Source organism: Dromiciops gliroides, chromosome 1 (assembly GCF_019393635.1).
Source record: "Dromiciops gliroides isolate mDroGli1 chromosome 1, mDroGli1.pri, whole genome shotgun sequence".
NCBI lineage: Eukaryota > Metazoa > Chordata > Mammalia > Microbiotheria > Microbiotheriidae > Dromiciops > Dromiciops gliroides.
Genome location: NC_057861.1, coordinates 192,966,806 through 192,990,980, shown reverse-complemented (window position 1 = coordinate 192,990,980; position 24,175 = coordinate 192,966,806). Strand labels below are relative to the sequence as shown.

Below are 24,175 nucleotides of genomic sequence, written 5' to 3'. Positions count from 1 at the left end.
AAGAAGCCTTTCCCAATCCTCCTTTATATCTTCTGAGATTATCCCAGATTTATCCTGTATATATCTTGTTTGCATGTGAACTCCTTGAGAGCAAGAACTGGTTTCTGCCCCTTTTTTTATCCCCAGTTTTTAACACAGTGCCTGGCACATAGTAGGTGCTTAATAAATGCTTATTGCCTGACAATTAGAAGATGCAAAATAAAACTAAAGTAAAAAGTATGTGTAAATTAGCATGTCACATTCTACAAAGCAAATCAGATGATAGTTTTATATGGGAAAATATAGATATCTAACCATTAAAAATCCTCATTATAGTTTCTGCCCTATCTAAATCATATAAATGGCAGCAGCCATAAATGTCTACAGAAACTTATGGCATGCCATTTGATCTTTTCCTGATTATTTTTGAACATCAATATATAGTCAGACAAAACATTTTTTTTTTTTTTTTTTTTTTTTAGGCAATGGGGGTTAAGTGACTTGCCCAGGGTCACACAGCTAGTAAGTGTCAAGTGTCTGAGGCCGGATTTGAACTCAGGTACTCCTGAATCCAGGGCCGGTGCTTTAACCACTGCGCCATCTAGCTGCCCCAAAACATTTTTTTAAAAAATAAATGAAAAGACATTATTAAGTAAAGATCAAAATCCTCATGAAGCTTTTGATGCACATTGGTGATTTTTCTCAAGAAAATTTATCCTTCCAACTATGCATCCTTCTTTTGTACTTGAATGCAAAATTATAGGTATTTTGAGTTACTTTAACTATGGAAGAGTTCTTCTGCATTATGTTATTTGTTGAAACTTAAATATGTAACACTTAAAAAGTAAAGTTCTTGGGCAACTAGGTGGCACAGTGGATAAAGCACAGACCCTGGATTCAGGAGGACCCGAGTTCAAATTTCACTTCAGATACTTACTAGCTGTGTGACCCTGGGCAAGTCACTTAACTCTCATTGCCCCACCCCACCCCCAAAAAAGTAAAGTTCTTTTCAAAGAAATCAACTTCAAAAACATTTTTAATATTAAAATATTTTCATTTAAGGAATATTCATAAATGACTAACTTTCTATTTAATATTTTCTTAATTCATAATTGGCTTATTTTTAATTGTTAAAATATTTTAATGTTGATATATCGTGTATCTATGTTATATAAAGCCAGTATAACTATCTTTGACCTCTGATCAACACGAGTCATCTGTTTATATAATATAATCAATCAAATCTCAGAAATAGACTTGTGAGACAACATCTAGTCAGTTCCTCTCCTTCCAGAACTAATCTATCCAGGACTGATGAGTATTTCTTTCATATTAGTTTTCAGAGATCTCTAGGGAGCTATTAAGAGAAATTCACTTCAACTTATTAGATACTAATTATATTAAAGGGGCTTCATAGTGAATAATGTTTTCTTTTCTAAAAAATAAGGTCAGGTAAACTTTTTTTCATATTGCATACCTAGAAAAATACTGTTCAGTACTGTAGTTGGAGTAATGAACTACCTCCTCTCCCCTCCACCCCCCATCCTGAGAAAGGAGTAGGAATTCTTTGAGTTCCAAAGCTATAAACTTTCCTAACTTTGTCGCATCATCACAAACCTTCTGACCTCTAACCTAAAACCTATCATTTGTCTTTGATGCCATTTATATGAGGGAATAATTGACCTCTTAACATTTTACATGGTTTTCTTTAGGTAGCTCTGGTGCAATGGACAGAGAGTGTTGGTCTTACTCTCGTTAACAGGGACCTGACCTCAATGCAACTGAAGACCCCTGGCGGACAGATTCTGACATACTCTATTCTACAGATTTTTCCCTTCACTTCTGAGAGCAAACGCATGGGAATCATAGTGAGGGTAAGTTTTGTTTGTTTGTTTTGTTTTGTTTTAAGGGGAAGCTAGGTGGCACAGTGGATAAAGCACTGGCCCTGAAGTTGGGAGGACCTGAGTTCAAATCTCACTTTAGATACTTACTAGCTCTGTGACCCTGGGCAAGTCACTTAACCCAAATTGCCTTGTGCATCCAGGGCCATCTCCATCCATTCTGATTTATCTTGCTACTGGACCCAAATAGCTCGGGAGAATAGAATGAGGTTGGTGACTTTTCACAGCCCTCCCTCACTTAAATCTAATTCAGTGCAAGTCATGACATCACCCTGATGTCATGGTCCTCTTTGAGAACAAAGAACAAACAACAAAAAGTTCTTTAAACTTATTTTGGCAAAATACTTTATACTCTGTTTCAAAGTGTACATTTTAAACTACTCCAAAATGGTGGTTTCAATTAATTATTAAAAAGTTTTTATTCTTTAGCATCTGATATTTTATGAAATCAAATAAAGAGCTAAACAGATATAATAAAAAAATTTAACCTTATGTTTATGGTTAGATTTGGGAAAAGGGGGTTAAAAATTCAGTGTGCTCTATGTGTACCCTCCGTATTCAACAAGGCAAACTGAAAACCAGTCAACAAAGGATGAGTTAAAAACCTCCAAACTAATAATCTATTGACAGAGAAATTACTGAGCCATCCACAAATATAAAATAACTACCTGACAAGGTAAATGGCTGAATACACAGGAATCCTTGCTTGTGAATCTAGATGTTAACCTGGGCTGTTTGAAATTAAACAAAAACATTTAATTTATTCATGCATTACGACCGTGAGTTTACTAAATATACTACTGACCACTTTTCTTTTCTTTTCTTTTTTTAGTGAGGCAGTTGGGGTTAAGTGACTTGCCCAGGGTCACACAGCTAGTAAGTGTTAAGTGTCTGAGGCCGGATTTGAACTCAGGTATTCCTGAATCCAGGGCCGGTGCTCTATCCACTGTGCCTGACCACTTTTCAAAGAACATATGTCCATTGCTGTTATATTCCCAAATATTTTTGACAAATTTTATTTTATTAATTAGCATCTTAAAGATCAAATAAAATATATGATCTTAGCTCTTGATTGTGTATCTGATATATTTGAGTTCAGCCCACATAGCAAAAATCTTGTCACAAAGCAATGTATTTTGCATTGACTCAAAAAGGTTAGTTGTTCAAAGTGCTACAACTTAAATGGATCTGTATTTATTTCCATTGCATTTACAGGATGAATCTACTGCAGAAATTACATTTTATATGAAAGGTGCTGATGTTGCTATGTCTAGCATAGTACAGTACAATGATTGGCTAGAAGAAGAGGTAAGGCCTTTCAACTTCTAAAATGAGCTCTATAACATATTTAAATGAGTTTTATAAGTAGCAGAGAGAAAAATTGTATTTTCTATTCTCTATTTTATTTTACTACTAATATTACTAGAACTAGTTTACAAAAGGGAATTCTAAGCCAAGCATTCGTATCCAATAAAGTGGCTTAGAAGTGAGATGTTATTTTCATTTCTTCATGAAGCAAAAAAGAAAACAGTAAAATAAAACACAAAAACGGGTCCCTTTTCAATGGGTATTTGCAGACCGCTTCTTTATTTTAGTATAAATCAAGAAGCAGATGGCAAATAATACTCAGCCATTTTGAAGAATATTTTGCATCTTGTCAGAAGAAAATTGAGAATACTAAAAATTATTCACTTAAATTTCAAAAGTTTTATGAATGCAGTGTGATGCTTTAAAACATTTTAGAAACTATAATTAACCTAATTAGATTTTTTTAAATTGATCTAATATACAATTGTCTCTATACAGAATTTATGCAGCCTAGTTTCTAAAACCAATTTATCCATCAAATTACACATAAAATAATCATATTTCTGTCTTGTAATGTTTTATTTAACTAGGATTTTTCTTCAAATAGTCAGATTTCTGGGTTTTTGCACATTTAAGTAAAAGCTTTTAAATTGTTGGCCAATTCTGTGTCTATTTCACATACACAAATCATACTTTATCATGTCTATATATTCACATATAACCCTTTGGATAGTTAGGCATCAGCAATGATCTTAATCTGCCCTACATAAAGACAATATGTTAATATAAAGATCACACCACATATGTTCATAATGGTGTTGGCAATATGAATCAATATCTCCTTCAGGGCACTTTGATTTAATCAGGGACATGAATAAATTAAACTCCCTCAAGACCTACTAGAATGTCATAAAAATTACTTTTGGTGATAATGATGCACAATTAATTGTAAAGTATTTGTTTAATTTATTTTGCATTCTGGGGTCAAATCAATAAATGTCTTACATCAAACAGACAACACTAAATTCTTTCCCACAAGACAACTTTATTAAGACCATCATGTATTGTTTTTCTAGTCATATTTACTTTTTACAGAGAACGGCAAAGGTCTACTATACATATCTCTACACACAACAACAATGAAAATAATACCATTTATATAGTTTTGTAAGGTTTGCAAAAGCCTTTACATGGTTTCCTCTTCCAATCCTTAAAACAACCCTGTAAGGTAGGGGCCAATATTACTCCTCACTTTATAGATGTGGAAACTGAGGCTGAGAGAGATTAAATGATTTTCCCAGGGTCTGTCAATTGCCAATCCTGATGTCCTGAGACTTATGTGAAAACTAGGTTTATTACAAGAGAAATGAACATTCATGGGAATCCAGTGGGTTCCCCAGTTTTACAGAAGTTAGCAGCTTTATAATAGCAGGACAAAGGGAGGAGGGGATACTGGAAAGGAGTGTGACATGGAAGGGAGAACAGTGCAGCAAAGGTGTAGGACACCAAGACCACTCCCTACAGGGAGGGGCAGAGTGGTGGCAAAAGCCACATTCTTTTCCCTTGAGAACTGCTAAACTATGAAGATAGGAGGGTCCCCTTATCTGCAGAAGACCCCAGCTGCACAAGCAATGTTCCAGCCTGGCACAGACATCTGGCGCCTGTCTTGCCTCCCAAGGACACACAGGGAGTCCAGCTTGGGGTGCCAACAACAAATTATGTCAGCTCAGGGGGAGCTTCGTCCTTGACATAGTCAGGGCCTCCTGCATGCTCTGAGTCCAGTGTTTCTGGGAAATATGGCAACTCAAAAAGACAAGTTCAGGGGACCCCTTAACAGTCCTTAAAAGTCACACAGCTTTTAAGTGTCTGAAGCAGGATTTGAACGAGTCTTTTGAATCCAAATCTAACACTATATCTACTCTGCTACATAACTAACTACCTCCATCTAAAAGCTACACTTGGAAAAACAGAATCCTTGTGAGGATATGTTTTATTCTGAAAGAATTTTGTTTTCTTAAAGCAGTAAACAAGGTCATGACTTTACAGTGGTCTCTTCTTAAGAAAAAACCCTAAAATTTTAAGGAAAGGCATAAAAACCTTTACAAAGTGAAATTTTGGACTATTCATTGTGAGAAAATGGAAAATATAACTACTCAGATTTCAGAAACTAGAGACAAACTCTGATTAGTTTACAAGCTCCTTGACTTTTTGGTTGATTTACTTCCTTCCAGTTCAGATGTCTCATACTATTACTGTTATGCTTCCTAGATTCAGAATTCCAAGGCATTCTTAGTGAAGAACTAACACTTAGTAATTGCTTTTTTCGTTATTAATTGAGAAACCCCAAACTCAGTGATTTTCAGAGCAAAATACAGAACTCATTTTAATTATTCTGGTAAATTATTATTTCTCTCAAAAAAGTCAATTATATTAATCTAATTATATTTAAAATTTAATCTTATATAAAATTGTATCTGTAGGGAATTACTACAAACTGCATTATAAATCTAGTAAATTACTCCTAGGTTAGCAACTATAGAACAATCAGGAATATTCAACATTCTTTATCAACTGTCACAAATAATAATAGCTCGCATTTGTATAAAGCCTTTTCATACCATCAGCCCTTTAAAGGTAACAAATAGAATGATTGCCACAATATAGATGAGGAAACTGAAACTTAGAAGTAAAGGGTTTTCTCCTTGGTCCTACCCCATGTTAGCATAGAATCTGTAACCCAGGGGTTCAGTCCAATACTCTTTCTGTATCTTAGTACTTTTCTAATAGTGTTCTCATAGTTTGTACTTTCCCCTAACTCAGTGGAAAATAATGTTTTCAGATTTCTAGAAAATGCTAGAAAATTTCTCCAAAGGTACAGTTGATGGCTGAAGATTTGCAGCAACATTTATGTGTGTGTGTATATTATGTATATGTGTGTGTGTGTATATATATATATATATAGAGAGAGAGAGAGAGAGAGAGAGAGAGAGAATGAGAATGAGAATGAATATGAATTTGTTTGGCACAGTGGAGATGCACATACTCCCTAAAGGAAAATAACTTAATAAGAGCATTCTTCCTTCTGTCCACCAAAAAAACAGACAAGGCTTCCAAAATATTTGGATCAGATAAAGTGTTGAGATAAAGTTGTGTCTTTATTTTCAATTAGTTAAAATGTAAGCTTGTCTTTCCCTATTCTAATATTGTTGGGTATTTTAGAGTCCTAGATGGTATTATAAATTCCAAATGCTCAAAAGGTCAAATATTCAGTATTGTTTCTCCCAGTCACTATTAACCCCGCCTTAAGATTCATTTCTATCCACACACACACACACACACACACAAATTGGGGAGCAGCTAGGTGGTGTAGTGATAGAGCACTGGCCCTGGATTCAGGAGAACCTGAGTTCAAATCCTGCCTCAGACACTTGACACTTACTAGCTGTGTGATCCTGGGCAAGTCACTTAACCCCAATTGCCTCACCAAAAAAAACAAAAGCAAAAACAATTCATTTCCATCATTTTATATGCTGCATGGAGAGTTTATTTTTATGCTTTATTATATATGAGTAGTATCCTGTGATGATTGCTGTGGAAGCCACAGCTTTCATTTCTACCCCAACCCTAACAGTATATTAACCTGTTTTATACTATTATTTACTTTTTGCATTTTTAAAAAGAGTAACCCATTAATTTATTTATTTGTTTAGTGGTTTTCTGAAATACATTATCAAACTATAATCTGCACATTTAAATGTGTTTTAGAGTACATATTTTCTTAATTTGCTATCCTAAAGCCAAAATCTACCAAGGAAGAATCAAAGTACCTTCAAAAGACTATTCTTTGTTCCTACTGAAACAGGTTTCAATTACATGGTTAGAGTTATAGCTGCTTTTCTGCTGGGATATTTTGTCATAAATTTCTTCATTTTATAAGATCCATAAAGCATAGTGGTATATAGTCAGAAACACACATCCCTAGGATTTAAAAATTCTTGGAGAAAGAACTGTGGTACAAATAGTACCAAGCCTTCTTAAATGCAAAATAGAATCATAGATTTACAAATGGAAGGGCCCTTCAGATAAATCAGGCGGTATAGATGAAGATGGATGTCACGCCCAGAGAGGTCAATTAACATGCCCAAGTTCATAGCTAAAAGACAAGGTCCAATTTTGAACCCAGATCCTCTGCCTCCAAATCCAACAGTCTTTCTACTGTTCTATAGTACCTCCCATTAACCATGAAGAAGTGATAAATAAGTTTGGGGAATATTTTTTACAAATACTTAGAGAAAATGTTGTTATTAAAAATTTCTTGTTGAGGTTTAGTTGTGTAGCTTAAGTTTCCTTTCCTCTTTTTCAAATTTTTAAAAACATGTGTTCCCTGTGGAAAACTATGCAAAGAAAATAAATGTTGCCTTTGAAGTTTTAAGGCCAATATCATTGCCAAAGAGAATTTCTGAGCTCCTTATTTGTTTAATGACTAAAAACTAGTAATTTGCTCTTTGCCCCTTATAGTCATCTTAGATAGTTTTACTTTTAGGATAAGGTAAACATGAGATGTTTCAATATTACCCTCACACACAGAAAGAAACTTAAAACCACAAAAATTTAGAGCTAAGAAGTAAAGTACAATCTGAAACATTGGCACTGTTAGCATAAATAAGCAATCTATCTGTTAAAATAAGCCCCCTACTCATGCCCAAGGACTAAAAGAAATTAGAGCAGGTTCTATGAGAATCAGGCAGCAGGCCTAAAAATAAATTTAATATATTCTCTGTCTCTTTCTGTTCTCCCTTTGTTTGACTTTAATGGGAATCTGCAAAAGGAGTTTTGACTGTGCCTCCCTACAAGCATATGCTTATATTCTCATTCTTTTGATTTGCAAACTAGAGATACTGCTTCACTACTCCTTGGTAAACCTTTTATTCATCTCTTGTTGACTCTGAAAAATTCCTCACAACAGTTGTTCTTTCTCCTTGTCTCCCTAATTCTCAGAAGATGACGTGCCTTTATGAGTACTGAGGAATTTAAGGGTATTTTGCTGAAATTCCCTTCTTCTACTTGAAATTTCCTCTATACCTTTAAATCTTTCATTGTCTCATCTTTCCACGTGTCTCAGAGAAATACCCTGCTTTCTTACCAAAGCTAACTTGTGAACTATGTTCTTAAGCTTATCCCTTTCTACTTTATCCTCCATCAATTCTTATGTTTTGTACTTCCTCCTTTCATTTGTTCCTTCATTTTTGCTTACAAATATGCTCAAGTATTCCCAATGCTTTAAAAAAATATATCCATCAACTCTAGTACCCAAGTTAAAATTCTATTTCTTTCCTTCCTCTTACTATCAAAGGTTTCAGAAAAATAGTTTGCATTCTACCCTATGAGGTAACATAAGTAAAGCTCTTTGCAAACCTTAAAGTTTTATATAAATGCTATTATTATTATTATTATTATATACACATTTCTTTCAATTCCTTACTACCCATCAATTCCATGACCCTTTATAATCCATATTTGCCTACCTACCTGCCTAAACCATTCTTTTGAGGTCACCAGAGAAATGACCTAATTTCCAAGTTGCATGGGCTCTCCTCAGTTTTTAACTTCCTTGACAAAAAGTTATGCTGCTCATCACTTAGTGGCTTCTATAACAAGGCACTGTCACGAGTCTTCCACTTACCTCTCACTATTTAACTGATTCTTCTTCCTTCTCCATCCTCTAATTCTTATTATTCCCTAAGGTTCAATCCTCAACTCCTTTTCTCTTCCTGTACCATTCCCACTTCCAGTGCCTGTCCCCTCAAATCTGTCCAATCTTACCAGAGTATTCTTTCAGAATAATATATCTGATTATTTCATTTACCTGCTCTTTGGTATGGCATTCAAGACTCCAACTTACTTCTCTGACCTACTGTTTCCTTACATGTACACGAAACTCCAGCCAGATTCTATTATTTATCATTTCTGAAATAAACCTCACAATTTTCTACATCTTTATACCTTTTAATCCACATCTATACCTTCTACATCTTTATTCATGTTCCTTCAGCCTGATATGTCCAACCCACCTTTTATGTCTTTCAAAATGCTATTCAACCATATTAATTCATATAGCTATCTTCATGACATTTCCCCTGATCTCTCAAGCTAAATACATCTCACTCCTCTAAATTCTACCCCTATGGCTTTAAAAAAATTTCTCTTTTTTAGTTAGTGAAAATCTATTTTCTCTACCTTTCATTTCCCCACTACCCACTGGAAAAAAAGAAAAGAAAGTCCCTTGTAATAGATATGCATAATCAAGCAAAACAGATTCCCACGTTGATGAAAAATGTATCTCTGTGTGTGTGTCTCTTTTAGTGCTCTGAGTCTATCACCTCTTTGCTTTGTCAGGAAGTAGGTAGTATGCTTCATCATAAGTCCTCTGGAATCGTAGTTGGTCTTTGCATTGATGACTTGAGACTTCTGTCTAAAGTCTTTCAAAGTTGCTTGTTTATCTTCACAGTGCTATTATTTTATAAATTGTTCTCCTGGTTCTGCTCACTCACTTCACTGTGCAGTCACTTCATAATAGTTTTCCCAGGTTTCTCTGAAAACATTCCTTTCATCATTTCTTATGATACAAAAAGATTTCATTCCATTCATATTCCATAAGTTGTTCAACCATTCCCCCCAGTTGATAGGCATCTCCTTAGTTTCCATTTTTTTGCCACTACAAAATGAGTTGCTGTAAATATTTGTGTATATGGGAATGCTTTTCCTCATTTTAAAATCTCTTTGGGTATCTGCTTAGTTGTAGAATCACTGGGTCAAAGGGTGTGCACAATAACTGTATGCATGCATATATGCATATGTAACTTTGGGAGCATAGTTCCAGATTACTTTCCAGAGTAGCCAGACCAATTCACAGTTCTATCAACACTGTGTTAATGTGCCTGCTTTCCAGCAGTCCCTCAACATGTCATTTTCCCTTTTTTGTCAGCTTTGCCATTATTATGGGTATGAAGTGGAATCTCAGAGTTTCTTTAATTAGCATTAATTATCACTGATTTGGGCAGTTTTCATATGATTTTTGGTAGTTTTGATTTTTTCCTTTGAAAATTCCTTGTTCATATTGATTGACCATTTTTCACCTGGGGACTAGCTCTTGTTCTTGTAAATTTGAATTCATTCCTTAATTATCTTAGAAATGAAACTTTCACCAGAGAAACTTACTATGAAGATTTTTCCCACTGACCTGCTTGCCTTCTAATTTTAGCTACACTGGTCTTGTTTGTGCAAAATCTTTTCAATTTTATATAATCAAACTTCAGAATGTCTTGTTGCTATTTCTCTTATTGCACTTATCCTAGGCTGCTTGTTACTATGGTTGTTATTCTTTAGGTCTTTATATAACAATAATTTTTCATATATTTGCTATATACAAAATACTATGTTATGAGGATAAAAGGATAATAAAGATATAACCCGTGACCCTATGGAACCCTATTATATCTAATAGGAAGAGATGCAATAAATATATAAAAATTATAATGTAATTTTGTTAAATATATATAAAAATTATAATGCAACTTTGATAAAAAGCAGATTGCAACTTAGTAGAAAGTCTTCAAAAAGTTACTGTACAGGGACAGCTAGGTTGTGTAGTGGATAAAGCACTGGCCCTGGAGGACCTGAGTTCAAATCCAGCCTTGGACACTTGACACTTACTAGCTGTGTGACCCTGGGAAAGTCACTTAGCCATCATTGCCTCACAAAAAACAACAACAACAACAAAGTTACTGTGACCACCAAAAAAATTTTGCATCTCTAAACTTACTTAATCTGGTCCCAGACAGCATACCATCTGTCACCATGTCTATATAAGAGGAAAACTTCTTATCTTGATAAAGACCTACTAAAGTTTATACTCTATTTGGTATAGTTTTGGGAGAGTCCACATCATCTTTATGCATGGACATAAATATTGCAAGAACAATGACAATAAAACAGTTGAAAAAATTATCTTTCTAGTTATTTAATAGATTTTCAGAATGAAAGGGACCTCAGAGGTCATTTTTATTGCATTTGAGACTTGAACAAAAATAATCCCAAGAGGTCACCTAGCCTTTGTACAAAAAGCTCTAATAATGGGAAACACATTACTTCCAAGACTATCCATTCCACTTTGGGATAGCTCTAATAGGAATTTTTTCTTTGCATAGAGCCTGATTGTCTCTCTGTAAGTTCCACCCAAGCCATCTTCTTGCCATCTACTATACCCTCTGAACTAGTGCATCTACATGGATCATGCCCTAGGGGATATAACCCGTTCAACTTAGGAATTCTATCCCATACCCATGTTGTTCTGTTTGGTGATTGCATCAATACAAATTCACAGTTATATCTAGTTGGCCCCAGCCATTTTCACATTTCACTTTAGCCATATTTTTTTACCACCAGACTTTCAAAGACTGTGCCCTGAAGGATTTAGCCCATTCTTCTTTGGAACTCTCACCCTGGTGAGTGTGTGAGTGCAAATTCACATGGCCTATTGTACCTAACCTTCCATAGCCATGATTTACATTCCACTTATGCCATCTTTTTGCCATCTGTCCTACTGTCATATGTAGCATGTTCACATACACTTTCTTCCTCATTCTCTGGAAAGGGCATATCAGTCAACTCCCCAATGGATCAGTTCACCATCACCGGGGCTTCCCAAACCAATACACCTTTTCCTGGCTACCACTATCCTTTATTTACTATCTCCCCCTTTTAAAATGTAAGCTCCCTGAGGATAAGGATTGCCTTGCTTTTGTTTTTGTAGCCTTAACACTTAGCACAATGTTTAGCACATAGCAAATGCTTAATTTTTTTCATTCATTCATTTCAGTTATTCCATCCATTGCCATTAATGCTGCCCTTTGGGACCAATCAGAACAAACCTATTCCCTCTTTCATATGACAACTCTTAGATACTAGAAGACAACCCTCTCCCACCAAGTCTTCTCTTTTCCTATTTATACATTCCCAGTTCCTTAAATCAATCATTTTAACATAAGATCTCAAGAGACTTCACCATCTTGATCACTCTCCTCTGGACACTCCATTTCATCAATGTCCTTCTTAAAATGTCCTGCCCAGAACTGAATACAGTTGTGACCAGGGAAGACCACATCTGTCAGTGAAAAGAATGGCATTTTCTTCATTCATTCTAGATACCACTCATTATTATCTAATATCACATTAGTCCTAATGTTTAAAATAAAGAAGTTGGAAGATGATTTCTAAATTCTCTTCCAAATCTAGATGTGTTATTCTGTTATTAGTATTTTTAACACTATGGACTCATACTGAATGTGATCTAGTAAATCTCCTTCCATCCTTTTCAAATGACCTTTTATCCACCCATATGTGTTTCATTTTGTACTTGTGAAGTGAGGGGGTTTTAAACACCAATGTAAGACTAACTTTCTGCCTATTGAATTTCATCATATTAGACTTGACCCAGTGTTCTAACCTATCAGGATGTTTTTTAGCCAACTTAGACATATAGCATGTCAGCCATCACTCTCAGTATTAAGTCATCTGCAAATTACATGAGCATGCTATCTCTGCCCTTCTACAAGTCATTAACAAAAATGTTAAATAGCACAGGACCAAACAAATTACTGAGGCCTTCCACTGGAAATTTACTTAACATCAAACCATACATTTGTTCAGTTCCTAATCCACCTAATTGCACTATAATCTAGCCCAGTTCTCACCATCGTTTCCATAAGAATATATAAAAAAATTATAAAATGCTTTATTAAAATGTAGGTAAATCATGTCTTCAGCATTACTCTCATCTCCCAGTCTAAAAGTTATACCAAAAAAAGAGGTGGGATTTGGGGGTTGGAAATAAATTTATTCTACTTGACCCTATTCTTAACAAAGCTCTGCCAGGCTAGCTCCTTTTGCTCACCACTTTCTTTTCTAGATGTTCACCAATCACCCTTTAACAATAAATTTAATAATTATTTTTTACTTTCTTTGACATTTTAAAGGATCCATGATTTCATAAATATGGCTATATCCTCCACCAATGCAGATCACAAATACACTGTGATTCTCATCTAGTTCTCATTATCTAGTGTAATTTTTGTCCAGTTATATTCATAAAGGCCCTCCCAAATGGACTATAGACTTTCCTTCTGTTTGTTTGTTTTAATATTAATGTAATGTGCAGAGTATCACTGTTTTTTAAAGTATATATTAATATACTCTTGAATCATAACAGTCACAAAGGGATTTAGAGTGAATTATCAATAAATCAGCATAGATCAATGTAAATGAAGTTCATTACCTCAAGCTTAGGCTATTATAGCAGCCTCCTGGTGGGTCTGCCTGCCTCAAGTCTCTCCCTACTACAATCCATCCTTTATTCATCCACTGAAGTTATTTTCTTAAAGCCAGGTCTGATCATGTCTTCCCTCTAACTCAGTAAACTCCAGTGGCTCCCTTTTGCATCTAGGAGCAAATATAAAATGTTCTGTTTGGTATTCAAAACACTTCCTAACCCTAACCCCCTCCTACTTTCCAGTCTTCTTATAATTTACCTCCCAACCACATACTCCTCAGTCCAGCGAACTGACCTTCTGGCTGTTCCAGGAACAAAACTAACTCTCTCTCTCTCTCTCTCTCTCTCTCTCTCTCTCTCTCTCTCTCTCTCTCTCTCTCATTAAGTGATTTGCCCAGGGTCACACAGCTAGTAAGTGTCAAGTGTCTGAGGCCAGATTTGACCTCAGGTCCTCCACTGTGCCACCTAGCTGCCCCCTACTCAATCTCTTGCTCCATGAATTCTCTCTGGCTGTCCCCTATGCCTGGAATGCTCTTCATCCTCCCCTCTAACCACTGACTTCTCTGGCTGCCATTAAGTCCCAACTGAAATCCCATATTTTACCAGAAACCTCTAATGCCTCTTAATTCCAATGCCTTCCCCTTGTTAATTATTTCCTATTTATTCTATACATAACTTGCTCTCTATATATTTGTGTGTTGTCTCCCCCATTAGATTTTGAGCTCTTAGAGTATAGGACCCACATTGTAGTCTTCATTGTATCTTTATCCCCTAGTTCTTAATACAATGCTTTATGTTATTTTTTGTTGTTGTTAAGTGAACGGATGAATAAGAAAGAAATGGGGATAACTAAGAGTATGTATGTATGTCTATTTTATATATATATTTGTTCATACATATGTGCATAACTAGTATAGCTTTTAGTGTAAATAGAATTTTTTCTGGCTCACAAATAATGTGGGTTACAAAACTCCTTTTTTTCTTTTTTTTCCAGTGTGGTAATATGGCACGAGAAGGACTGCGTACTCTTGTTGTTGCCAAAAAATCATTAACAGAAGAACAATATCAAGATTTTGAGGTATGTGATTTATAATAATTCCTTCTCCTAGTTTCAGTGTATTATTTACATACTTTATTAAAACAGAAAGCTAGATGAGGCAAGAGCTTATTACTTTCCCTTAAAACTGCAATTAAAGACTTGAGCCACTGTAATATCTTCATTCACATGCTATTGTTAGCATCTGATCCTATAACTCAAAACATGAGAAACATAGATGATTTATCTTATTACAGCATGTTCATACAGGATTAGTTGGAGATTATATCCTAAAAACTTAGGCATCTGATTTGTTGATAAAATTATGTGTTCCCACTCTTTGGGATTTCCATTTTTCCAGTTCGAGTTACATAGACTGGAAGCCCTTTGAACTCTTTTCCTGCATATAATCAGGCCCAAATCATATTTGTCTTAAAGGATTCTCCCTAGAAACCCGAGTAATTGTCAGTGTTGTGTGGGATGGTCCAGTTCTTTTATTCCTCACCTCTTACAACTTCCCATTCCCAGGTTAGCAGGAGTCAGTGCTTGTGAAAGGTGGAACCAGATAAAACATTCTTGTCTTAGGGACTGTAGCCTTCTTAGAGGGCATAGAACGTGCAGTTCACTTGTGGTTGCTATATTAGTCACACCAAGAACTGCGCCAGACGTTTTGTGCTAATGAGTCATTTTAAATTTTTAATAAATATCATAAATCTTCATAAAGTCAGTAACCTGTGACAGATTCAGTCTGTGAGCTTCAATAAATAACAATTTCTGTTCTTGCCCCCAGAATCGATACAGCCAAGCTAAGTTAAGTATCCACGACAGGACACTGAAAGTGGCTGCTGTTGTAGAGAGTGTGGAGAGAGAGATGGAATTACTGTGCCTCACCGGGGTGGAAGACCAGCTCCAAGCTGATGTCCGACCGGCACTAGAGATGCTGAGGAATGCGGGGATCAAGGTGCTGAATGCTTCTCTGCTCTTGTAAAACATGTATACTTTGACCTGTGCAGAGTCTTTAAAAGTTTGTTGAAGAATAGATGAATACACAGGGCAGCTAGGTGGCACAGTGGATAGAGCACCAGCCCTGGAGTCAGGAGGACCTGAGTTCAAATTCGGCCTCAGGAACTTAACACTTACTAGCTATGTGACCCTAGGCAAGTCCCTCCCAGGGGAGGGAGGGTGGTGGTGTGGGAGATGCTGAGAAGGGAAGGGAAGGAAGAACAGGTATTTATTAGTTGCCCACTATGTGCCAGGCACTGTGTTAAACAGCTTACAGTACATACACCCTTTCTCTTGGTAACTTCATCAGCTTTAATGAGTTTATCATCTCTATGCCTGTGACTCACAAATCTATATATCTGTCCAGTCCCACATCAGCAGCTGTTGGACATTCCAGCTTGGGTGTTCCATAAACATCTCAAAATCAACAAGTACAAACAGAATTCATTATCTTTTCCCAAAAACTCACCCCTCTTACTAAATGCCCCTATTTCTGTCGAGTACACTACCATGCTTCTAGTCTTCCTAGTTCACAACTTTGGTGTCATCTTTTACTCTTCATTCTCCACCCCCCATATACCTACTCACCAAACCTTGCCATTTCTCCCTCCATGACATCTCCCATCTTTTCACCCTTCTCACTACTCATATAGTTACCAACTTAATCCAGTCTTTAGTCATCCTTCACCTATTGCCAGTGTGATTTTTCCTTAAGCACTGGTCTAACTATCTTACTACCCAACTCATGATACTCCAATCATTCCCAGTTGCCCTAGGATAAAATAGGATCTTCTGTTTGACATTTAAGGCCCTGCACAACCCGACCCCAATCTTTCCAACCTCATTCTAAATTACTCCCCTGCCTGAACTTTACAGTCCAGGCAAACTTGCCTTTTGCATTCCTTTTTCTGTAGCATTCCACCTCCTATCCCTTGCACTGGCTACCCCAACCTTACTGCACGCCTGTGCCTGGAATTCACGCCCTCCTTACTTCTGCCTTTTAGAATCTCTTGCTTTCTTCAGGACTCAGCTTAAGCACCACATTTTACAGAAAGCCTTTATTGGCCCTTCCTGTTGCTGATGCCTTCCCCCTTCCCCAGACTGCTTTATGCTAGTGGTATTTATTTATCTACATGCTATCTCCCTCCATGAACTATAAGTTTCTGGCAGGAACTGTTTTACTTGTGTTTTTGTATCACAAGCATAGTTCCTGGCATTTGTAGGTACTTAATAAATGGTTGCTTAATTGTTTGATCAGGCAAAGTGTTAGGGGTTTTTTTTGGGGGGGGGGGGGTCGAGTTTTTTTTTGTCTGGGGCACAACTGACCTGTTTCTCAGTGTCATGGAAAGGAGCCAACAGAAATACAGGCTGAAAACAAGGGAGGAAAGAAATGATCGTATACATTAACTCCCACAAAAGGAGTATAGGTGATTAGGGCACAAGCAGAAGACAGCCTTGACCCCACTCTGACTCAAAGAATGGAGCAGAACTGAGTTGTTCAAATCAGCATTTATTGATTGGGTGCTTACCTGGGCACAGCACTCTGTCATATGCTACGTGTGATGCTATTTACTTGTGTGGTATTTGCTCTTAAGGAACTGCTGCCACAAGGAAGAAAAGAGAACAATGCACTGAAAGCTAAGGAACAATAAATGCTTTTTAAAAAAAAAAAAAGCTTGACACTTACTAACTGTATGACCCTGGGCAAGTCACTTAACCCCCATCACCCCACAAAAACAAAAACAACAACAAAAAACAAAAACAAGCTGTTCTATATAAAGAATTAATTGTTATTTGAGGTTTTTATGTCTTGGGGAGCACTGGCCTGGGGCTCCGCAAACCACACCTGGTTGTAGCCATTGACATGGCGCTGGCACCTTATGTCATCACCACATTTGGACGCCTACATGGGCCTGGCAAAATTATAATGATTGGAAGCCTAGTGAGGGCAGTCATGTGACTGTCAGAGCAGCCATCCCATTGTCTGGGGCCGTGTGGGGGGTTTTCTGAGACTGGGGGAGGAGAATTGGGTATTCTCACTGGACACTGGAAAGACAGGAGGTTTGCTGTGTATTCTCAGCCGATTCCTGGGCGGTGGTATCTTTTGAGGTTGTATAATTTCCCTTTCCCTTGATCCTACTGATCCTGTTTGTGTTTTTTTTTTTAAGTTCGTTCTTGTTAAAATAAATCCTGTTCTGTTTTGAGGGAGGCTGCTGGTCTCCTTCCTTGCCCCAATATTGCGGTGAGCAGCTTAGCTAACTCCCCAATTAAAAATTGGTCCCCACACTTAGGAAATAGAGAAATCACGTCCACTATTAATTAGCAGATGAATTGCCCAGATTATGATTACTATAAATGTTTAGTAGCTAGAAATAACTTTAGAAGAGGAATGGGGGCAGAATATGTTGCTGAAATCAAATCAATTGAAAAGCATGTATTAAGTGCCTACTATATGCCAGGAGCTATTCTAGGTGCTGAAGATACATAGAGGGAAAAAAGGACACAATCCCTGCTGTGAATGAACCTACAGTCTATTGGGGGTGAGGGAGGAGGGAGGGAGAGAACAAAATAAGTACTTATATAGAGAATATGCACAAAATTAATACACAGTACTCATAGGAGGGTGGACACTAGGACCTAGGAGCTCAGGAAAGGCTTCATGTAGAAAGTAACCCTTGAATCTTAAAGTATTGCAAGAAATAACAAGTACAAAGAAAATTAAATACAAATTTATATGAAGTAATTTCTGCAAGAAAAGGCACTATAAATGGAAAGTGGGAAGAGAAGTCCTTGAGCAGAGGCACAAATATGGGGAATGGAGAGACCTGGGGTGGAAAACAACAAGGGAGCCAGTTTAACTGGGATGTAGTCAGTGAAGGAGAGTAATATAAAATAAGCCTGAAAAGGGAGGCTGAAGAGGGGTTGTAAAAGTCTTTTAAAGCCAAGCAGAGAAGTTTATGTTTTATCCTAGAGGCAAAAAGCAACCAAACCTTCCTCAACAGGAGTGTCATGGACAGACCTGGGATTTAGAAATATCAGTTGGAAGTTGTATGGAGGATGCTTTAAAAAGAAAACCTAAAATCAGGTATACTACTAGTCTAGGGGAGAGGTAATGAGGGCCTGAACGAGGGTGCTAACTTGACTATGTGAGTGGAGAGAAGAGGATGGACATGAGCTATGTCATAGAAGTAGAATTGATGAAAAAATGGCAGATGAGGAGAAGGAAGTGTCATCTTGGAGACTGAATCTTTATGACTTGAAGGATGATGGCACTAGGAAAGCTAGGAAGAGGAATGGGTTTGGGAAAGGACTGGTTAGTCAAGAAATAATGACACTTAGGGGCAGCTAGGTGGCGCAGTGGATAGAGCACTGGCCCTGGAGTCAGGAGTGCCTGAATTCAAATCCAGCCTCAGACGCTTGACACTTACTAGCTGTGTGACCCTGGGCAAGTCACTTAACCCCAGTTGCCTCACTAAAAATAAATAAATAAATAATGACACTTGTTTTGCACATGTTGATTTTGAAATCCTCAGTGAGAGACCGCTAATAAATGTTTGGTGATGTGAAATTGAAGTGGAAAAGAGATGACTGAATGTATAGCTCTGGAATTGACTATATACAGTTGATAGTCAAATCAAAGAAGCTGATGAGACCACAGAGAAGGGAGGGAGCAGGGAAAGACAGAAATTGAGAGAGTTAGTTACTTGGTTTCCTTATGCATAGGAAGGAAACAAGATAATAATCCGGCAAAAGAGACTGGAGGAATGGTCAGACAAGTGGACAGAGAACCAAGAGAAAGCAGTATCCCAAAAACCCAAGAAGAGAAAATGTCTAGGAGTAAAAGGTGGTCAGCAGTGTTAAATGCTGCAGACAGCATTGGGAAAAGGAGCCCAATCAGCACCTCTTTCCACATAAAAAGAGATTGAAAGTTAGTGAGAGAGAGTGGAAATACTTAAGAAGAATGATTTTGTCATAAGTATACTACATAGCCATGGTAATATATTGCATATCTGCTATCTGAAGTCCATTCTTTCTGAGTTCAGAGATGGTCTTCACCAAGTATGCTACAGAGTGGTGAATTTTTTGGCCACAAACACTCTCAAAGACCAACTCTCAGAGGGGCTGCAATCTATATAAGCGGAGGGACTGCTGACACCTGTGAAATTATAGATCCTTAAAGTATTGAAGTGAGCATGTTGAAATCCACATTATTTTCAACTTTACTGGTTTCTAATGCTTATAGGTATGTGCAAAATAGCAGAAGGAATGAAAGGATCAGGATTTCAAATATTAGTAATAGTCATTTCTAGAGTAGTCATTTCTGAGGCTATTAGTACAATATTTCTGGCCCTGTCATTTTGACCAAACAATGAAAAATTCATTCAGTTATCAGCATGTTCCCAAAATCCTTTAGTATCTCTTATAAACTCTCCCAATATTTGTCAGTCTCTGATGTTTCACATGTTGTAAACAATCTCTGTATTATTGGTTTGGGGGCAGGTTCCCGCTTTCTAAAAGTGGTTTAAATCATCTCTTTAAAATTCCAGCCTTAAAATTCTTTGAGTCTGTGATTACTTTGTTTTGCTTGCATGGCTATATAGGAGGGTTTCTTCTCATGTTAGAATCCATTGTAAAGAATCAAATGTATGTGAAGCCCTTTGTGAACTTGTGAGCTCTTTTTTGTATTTACTGACAAGATAAACATAATTAATTATTCACCTACTTTCTTATTTTCATTAGTTTGGCAAAAACATTCCCCTTCCTCCCTATCTAACACTCCCCAATTAAAAATTGGTCCCTACACTCCACCTCCCCTCTTAAGCAAGACTGGTAAAGAAAGAAACTGGTTTAAAGTTTTTTTAACTTCATCTGTTTAAATTGTCTTCTAGATATGGATGCTAACAGGAGACAAATTGGAGACAGCTACCTGCATTGCCAAAAGTTCTCACTTGGTATCTAGAACCCAAGATATTCATATTTTCAGACCTGTAAGTATATTTCAAAATAATTTGAATTGGGTCTTTTAGTTGAAATTGTCATATTGTTCTGTAAGAATACATAAGTAATCATTACATTTCTAATTAGAGAAGAATATCTATTAACTACAATCTTTTTGTCACTACTTAATTTATAAAAATCTTTAGAAGTATCTATATTGATTGAAGGTAGATTTTCTGTTAACCAAGTATGTTCAATGATACTACAAAAGCTGCTTTTTCAAAACAGTGCCCCAAATACAAAGTAGGAATGCTTTTAATCTACCATTTTCAAATCAAATATATTTTTCTTAATTGTCTCTTAAACAGAATTAGTAGAGACAAACTGAATTTATGTGTATACTGTATTATTAGTTATGACTAAATTTAATTCAAACAAAAAATAAAGATTTCTTGGGTCTTGATTGATGGTGGGTGAACAGACATTATATGTCTGTGTCTGTTCTAAATGAACCACTTGCACCTACAGAAATAATTATTTGAATATAATTTACATGTAAATGTAGTTTGTTGTGAAGCATCAGAATAGCAAATTAGGCCCTGCAGACTACTATTTGCAATTAAATTATTAATGCTTCTGATAAAACTTGAGATCAATTTTTGTTGACTTTTCAGTGTTATAGCACCACAAATTGTTTTCCATATCTATCTGTTTTGATTTCATCTTTTTTCATTGATATTTTCAGAAATATGGGGGTGTATGAGCCAGAATTTTTACTTTGGAGCACATGAAGGTTAAAATTTTCTTGGATTTCATTATTGTCATTCATGTGTCACTCCTAGTGTTTATTCTGACATAGGGGGGAAATCTTAATAATGGTTAACTGAATTTTCTATAATGCTGTTATATACAGAAGACTGAAAATTAAAGAATATAACCTACCTATCTAAGTCTGTTTTGAACTACTAGATCAAATACAGACAACATTGTATCCTTTTTGTTAAAGTGAAGCTAAGCCCAGGGTTGAAATGAAGAATGTGTTTTAATAGAAACGTCTTCTATTTCTATGGAGCGGATAAAGTCATCATGGACTCTGAGCACAAACTTTAGAAAGAAAATATCTGAGTTTATCAAGTTCTTTTTATTACTTAGTTGTGTGATCTTATGTCAATTGCCTTCTATGACTTATTTTTACTAATTTATAAAATCTGTACCAACCTAATTGACTCAGTTTTTTTAGCAATGCCCTTATAATAGTAACTCACATTTCTATAGTGCATTAAGGCTTATAACTTTCTTCAAAGTAGCCCTATCAGGTATTGTAGTACTAGTATTATTGTTATCAATATTATTTTTTTCCATTTCAAAGGTGAAGAAACTATGGTTTCAAATATATTAAATATTTTACCCAGAATGTCCCAGGTAGCAAGTGACAGAGCCAAGATATAAACCTAGGTCTCCCCAATGACATATTTCTTTCTCTTATAATATGTTCTCTTTCTAAGCACTTTGTTCATACAAAGTACTATATCTCTGTAATTTAATATGTAAAGATTTGTGCTTTCATTAGAATGGGTATTTCCAACACCTATGCACATCATAGTCCTTCACATCATAATGAAACATCATGACTTGTTATAACCAACAACAATGCCCTCTCTTAACCAGGCCTCTCAGCCTTAGAAATCATACACCTGGCCCCACAGTTGTAGCTTCCCAGCTTGATAGGCTCATTCACAGCCATTGCTCTTTTGGCTTGTCCTTTGAGAAACCAACATCATCTCCTCACAGTAATGAGGCATCTGTGTAGGATTTCACTGAAGGAGAAAGCACTGTATGTATAAGGGTCACATAATCATTACTGTTGTCCTGTCTTGAGAGCAGCATGCTGTGGAGAGTGCTGACTCCAGAGCCAAGAAGTCCAGGGTTTGAGTCTTCTTCTGATGTGTAGAATTTGCATAACCATGGGCAAGTCACTTAGCCTTTAAATGCTCTAGGCAACTCTCTAAGATCATAATTTGCAGAGAAGACCTGCATCAGCAGTGGGGAGCTCCCTCATGCAGGAGTTCCATGTTCCAGTAAAATCACAGGTCTGGTCCCTATTAGAGGCAGCTCGGTAGCACAGTGGACAGAGTGCTAGGCTTAGAATCAGGAAAATCTGAATTCAGATTTGGCCTCAGCACTTACTAGCTGTGTGACCCCAAGCAAGTCACTTGACCTCTATATGCCTCAGTTTCTTAACCTATAAAATGTATATAATAATAGCACCTTCCTCCTTGAGTTGTGAGAATCAAATGAGATAATCTTTGTAAAGCACTTGGCATAGCCAGGTACTTTATCAATGCATATTCCCTTCTCTTTCCCTTCCCTATGTATTTTAAGGGAGTGCCATGGCAAAATAGTAGGCAATAGTCTATAAAGAGTATTTTATACAATTCTGAATCATTTCAATGGACCTTTGAAATTTCTAGTATGCAGACTTTAATTCATTTACTTTCATCTCTGAGTTATGTACTGTGTGCAGTGTAGGCTTACTGCACTGGGTAGCTGCAGATCAGAAAATGATCAGTATTAAATAAGTCAATATTCATTCCCACCAGAAAGAATTATAAGAAAAATACTAAATAAGTCAGTTTAATTAAGTACATAATTTTTGTTTCTAAAATAGCTATTCTGTAGTAACATTTTAATATTTATATAGCTCACTGTCCTTTTGAATAATTTAATATTTTAAGTACTTTGTTATAATTCTACTCTTAAATAAATGGACTATACCAGCAATTTAGGTTGAATTTTCTTTTATAAATTAATTGCTTTCTCTTAAATTAAGGTAACTAATCGGGGAGAAGCTCACTTGGAGCTGAATGCCTTTAGAAGAAAGCATGACTGTGCTCTAGTCATAGCTGGAGACTCTTTAGAGGTAAGGTGGAACTAAGTTAAGCCAGCAACCACTTCTTTCTTAGTTGAGGATAGCCCATATTAATCAATATTTAAAATTCTTAGAAACTTATTAATATCAGAGAAAAGCAGCCTGGTATAGTAGCTGATGACTTCCAGTTCCACCTCTGACATATATCACTTCATTTCTCAATATTCTCAGCAGCACTCTGTGTTGCAGAGAAGTTGTAGCATAGGCTCTGCAGCAGTTCTCCCAGTCCCCATCACACAGGTGGAGCACTTACAAGAGGAGAGGTGTCATATTTCCTCTCAGGGTTCTAAGAGTATCTTTCAGAGGCTGGGACTGATTTTCAGATGCTCATTAGCCCCACCTGTATATACCTTGCTTTGATTTTTGGCTGATACATATTCTCCCAGGAATACATGCAGAGTCCAGAGAAAAGTAGACTCAAGCTGAGAGCACACTCAGCAAAGGACTTTTTCCCCTTCATGAGATACACACTAAGTTCACCCTGGGTATGGTGAGGCTTGGCTCCTTGTGGAACCTTGAATCTGCTTTCCTCTTTGTGTCCAAGTGCCTTCACAGAGCTGAGGAAAAAACCCAACTCTCAGACCTAAATTTCCCAGGGTTCTCTTCTCCTCAAAGTATGTGTTTATGTTTGGGGGGGGGGGGTAGCAATAAGGCAAGAAATGGAGACCAGGGCTGAGGTGGGGGTGCTCCTTTCTCTTCCTCTCTACCAGGTGGTCAGGCAAGGGATTAGGTACTTAAATCCTTGATTCTTGGCT

The 24,175-nt window shown here is 36.6% G+C and overlaps 1 protein-coding gene across 4 annotated transcripts in view; it reads left to right on the top strand.

Moving 5' to 3' along the window:
* The window catches only part of ATP9B (ATPase phospholipid transporting 9B (putative)), a 459,610-nt gene that overhangs the window by 385,165 nt on the left and 50,270 nt on the right, over positions 1 to 24,175 (top strand). For all 4 annotated transcript variants that reach the window (XM_043972858.1, XM_043972842.1, XM_043972850.1 and 1 more), the window contains exons 16-21: positions 1,692 to 1,853; positions 3,096 to 3,188; positions 14,510 to 14,593; positions 15,342 to 15,512; positions 20,443 to 20,541; positions 23,322 to 23,411. In XM_043972858.1, coding sequence (XP_043828793.1) covers positions 1,692 to 1,853; positions 3,096 to 3,188; positions 14,510 to 14,593; positions 15,342 to 15,512; positions 20,443 to 20,541; positions 23,322 to 23,411 — 699 coding nt within the window. The remainder of the gene's footprint in view (positions 1 to 1,691; positions 1,854 to 3,095; positions 3,189 to 14,509; positions 14,594 to 15,341; positions 15,513 to 20,442; positions 20,542 to 23,321; positions 23,412 to 24,175) is intronic.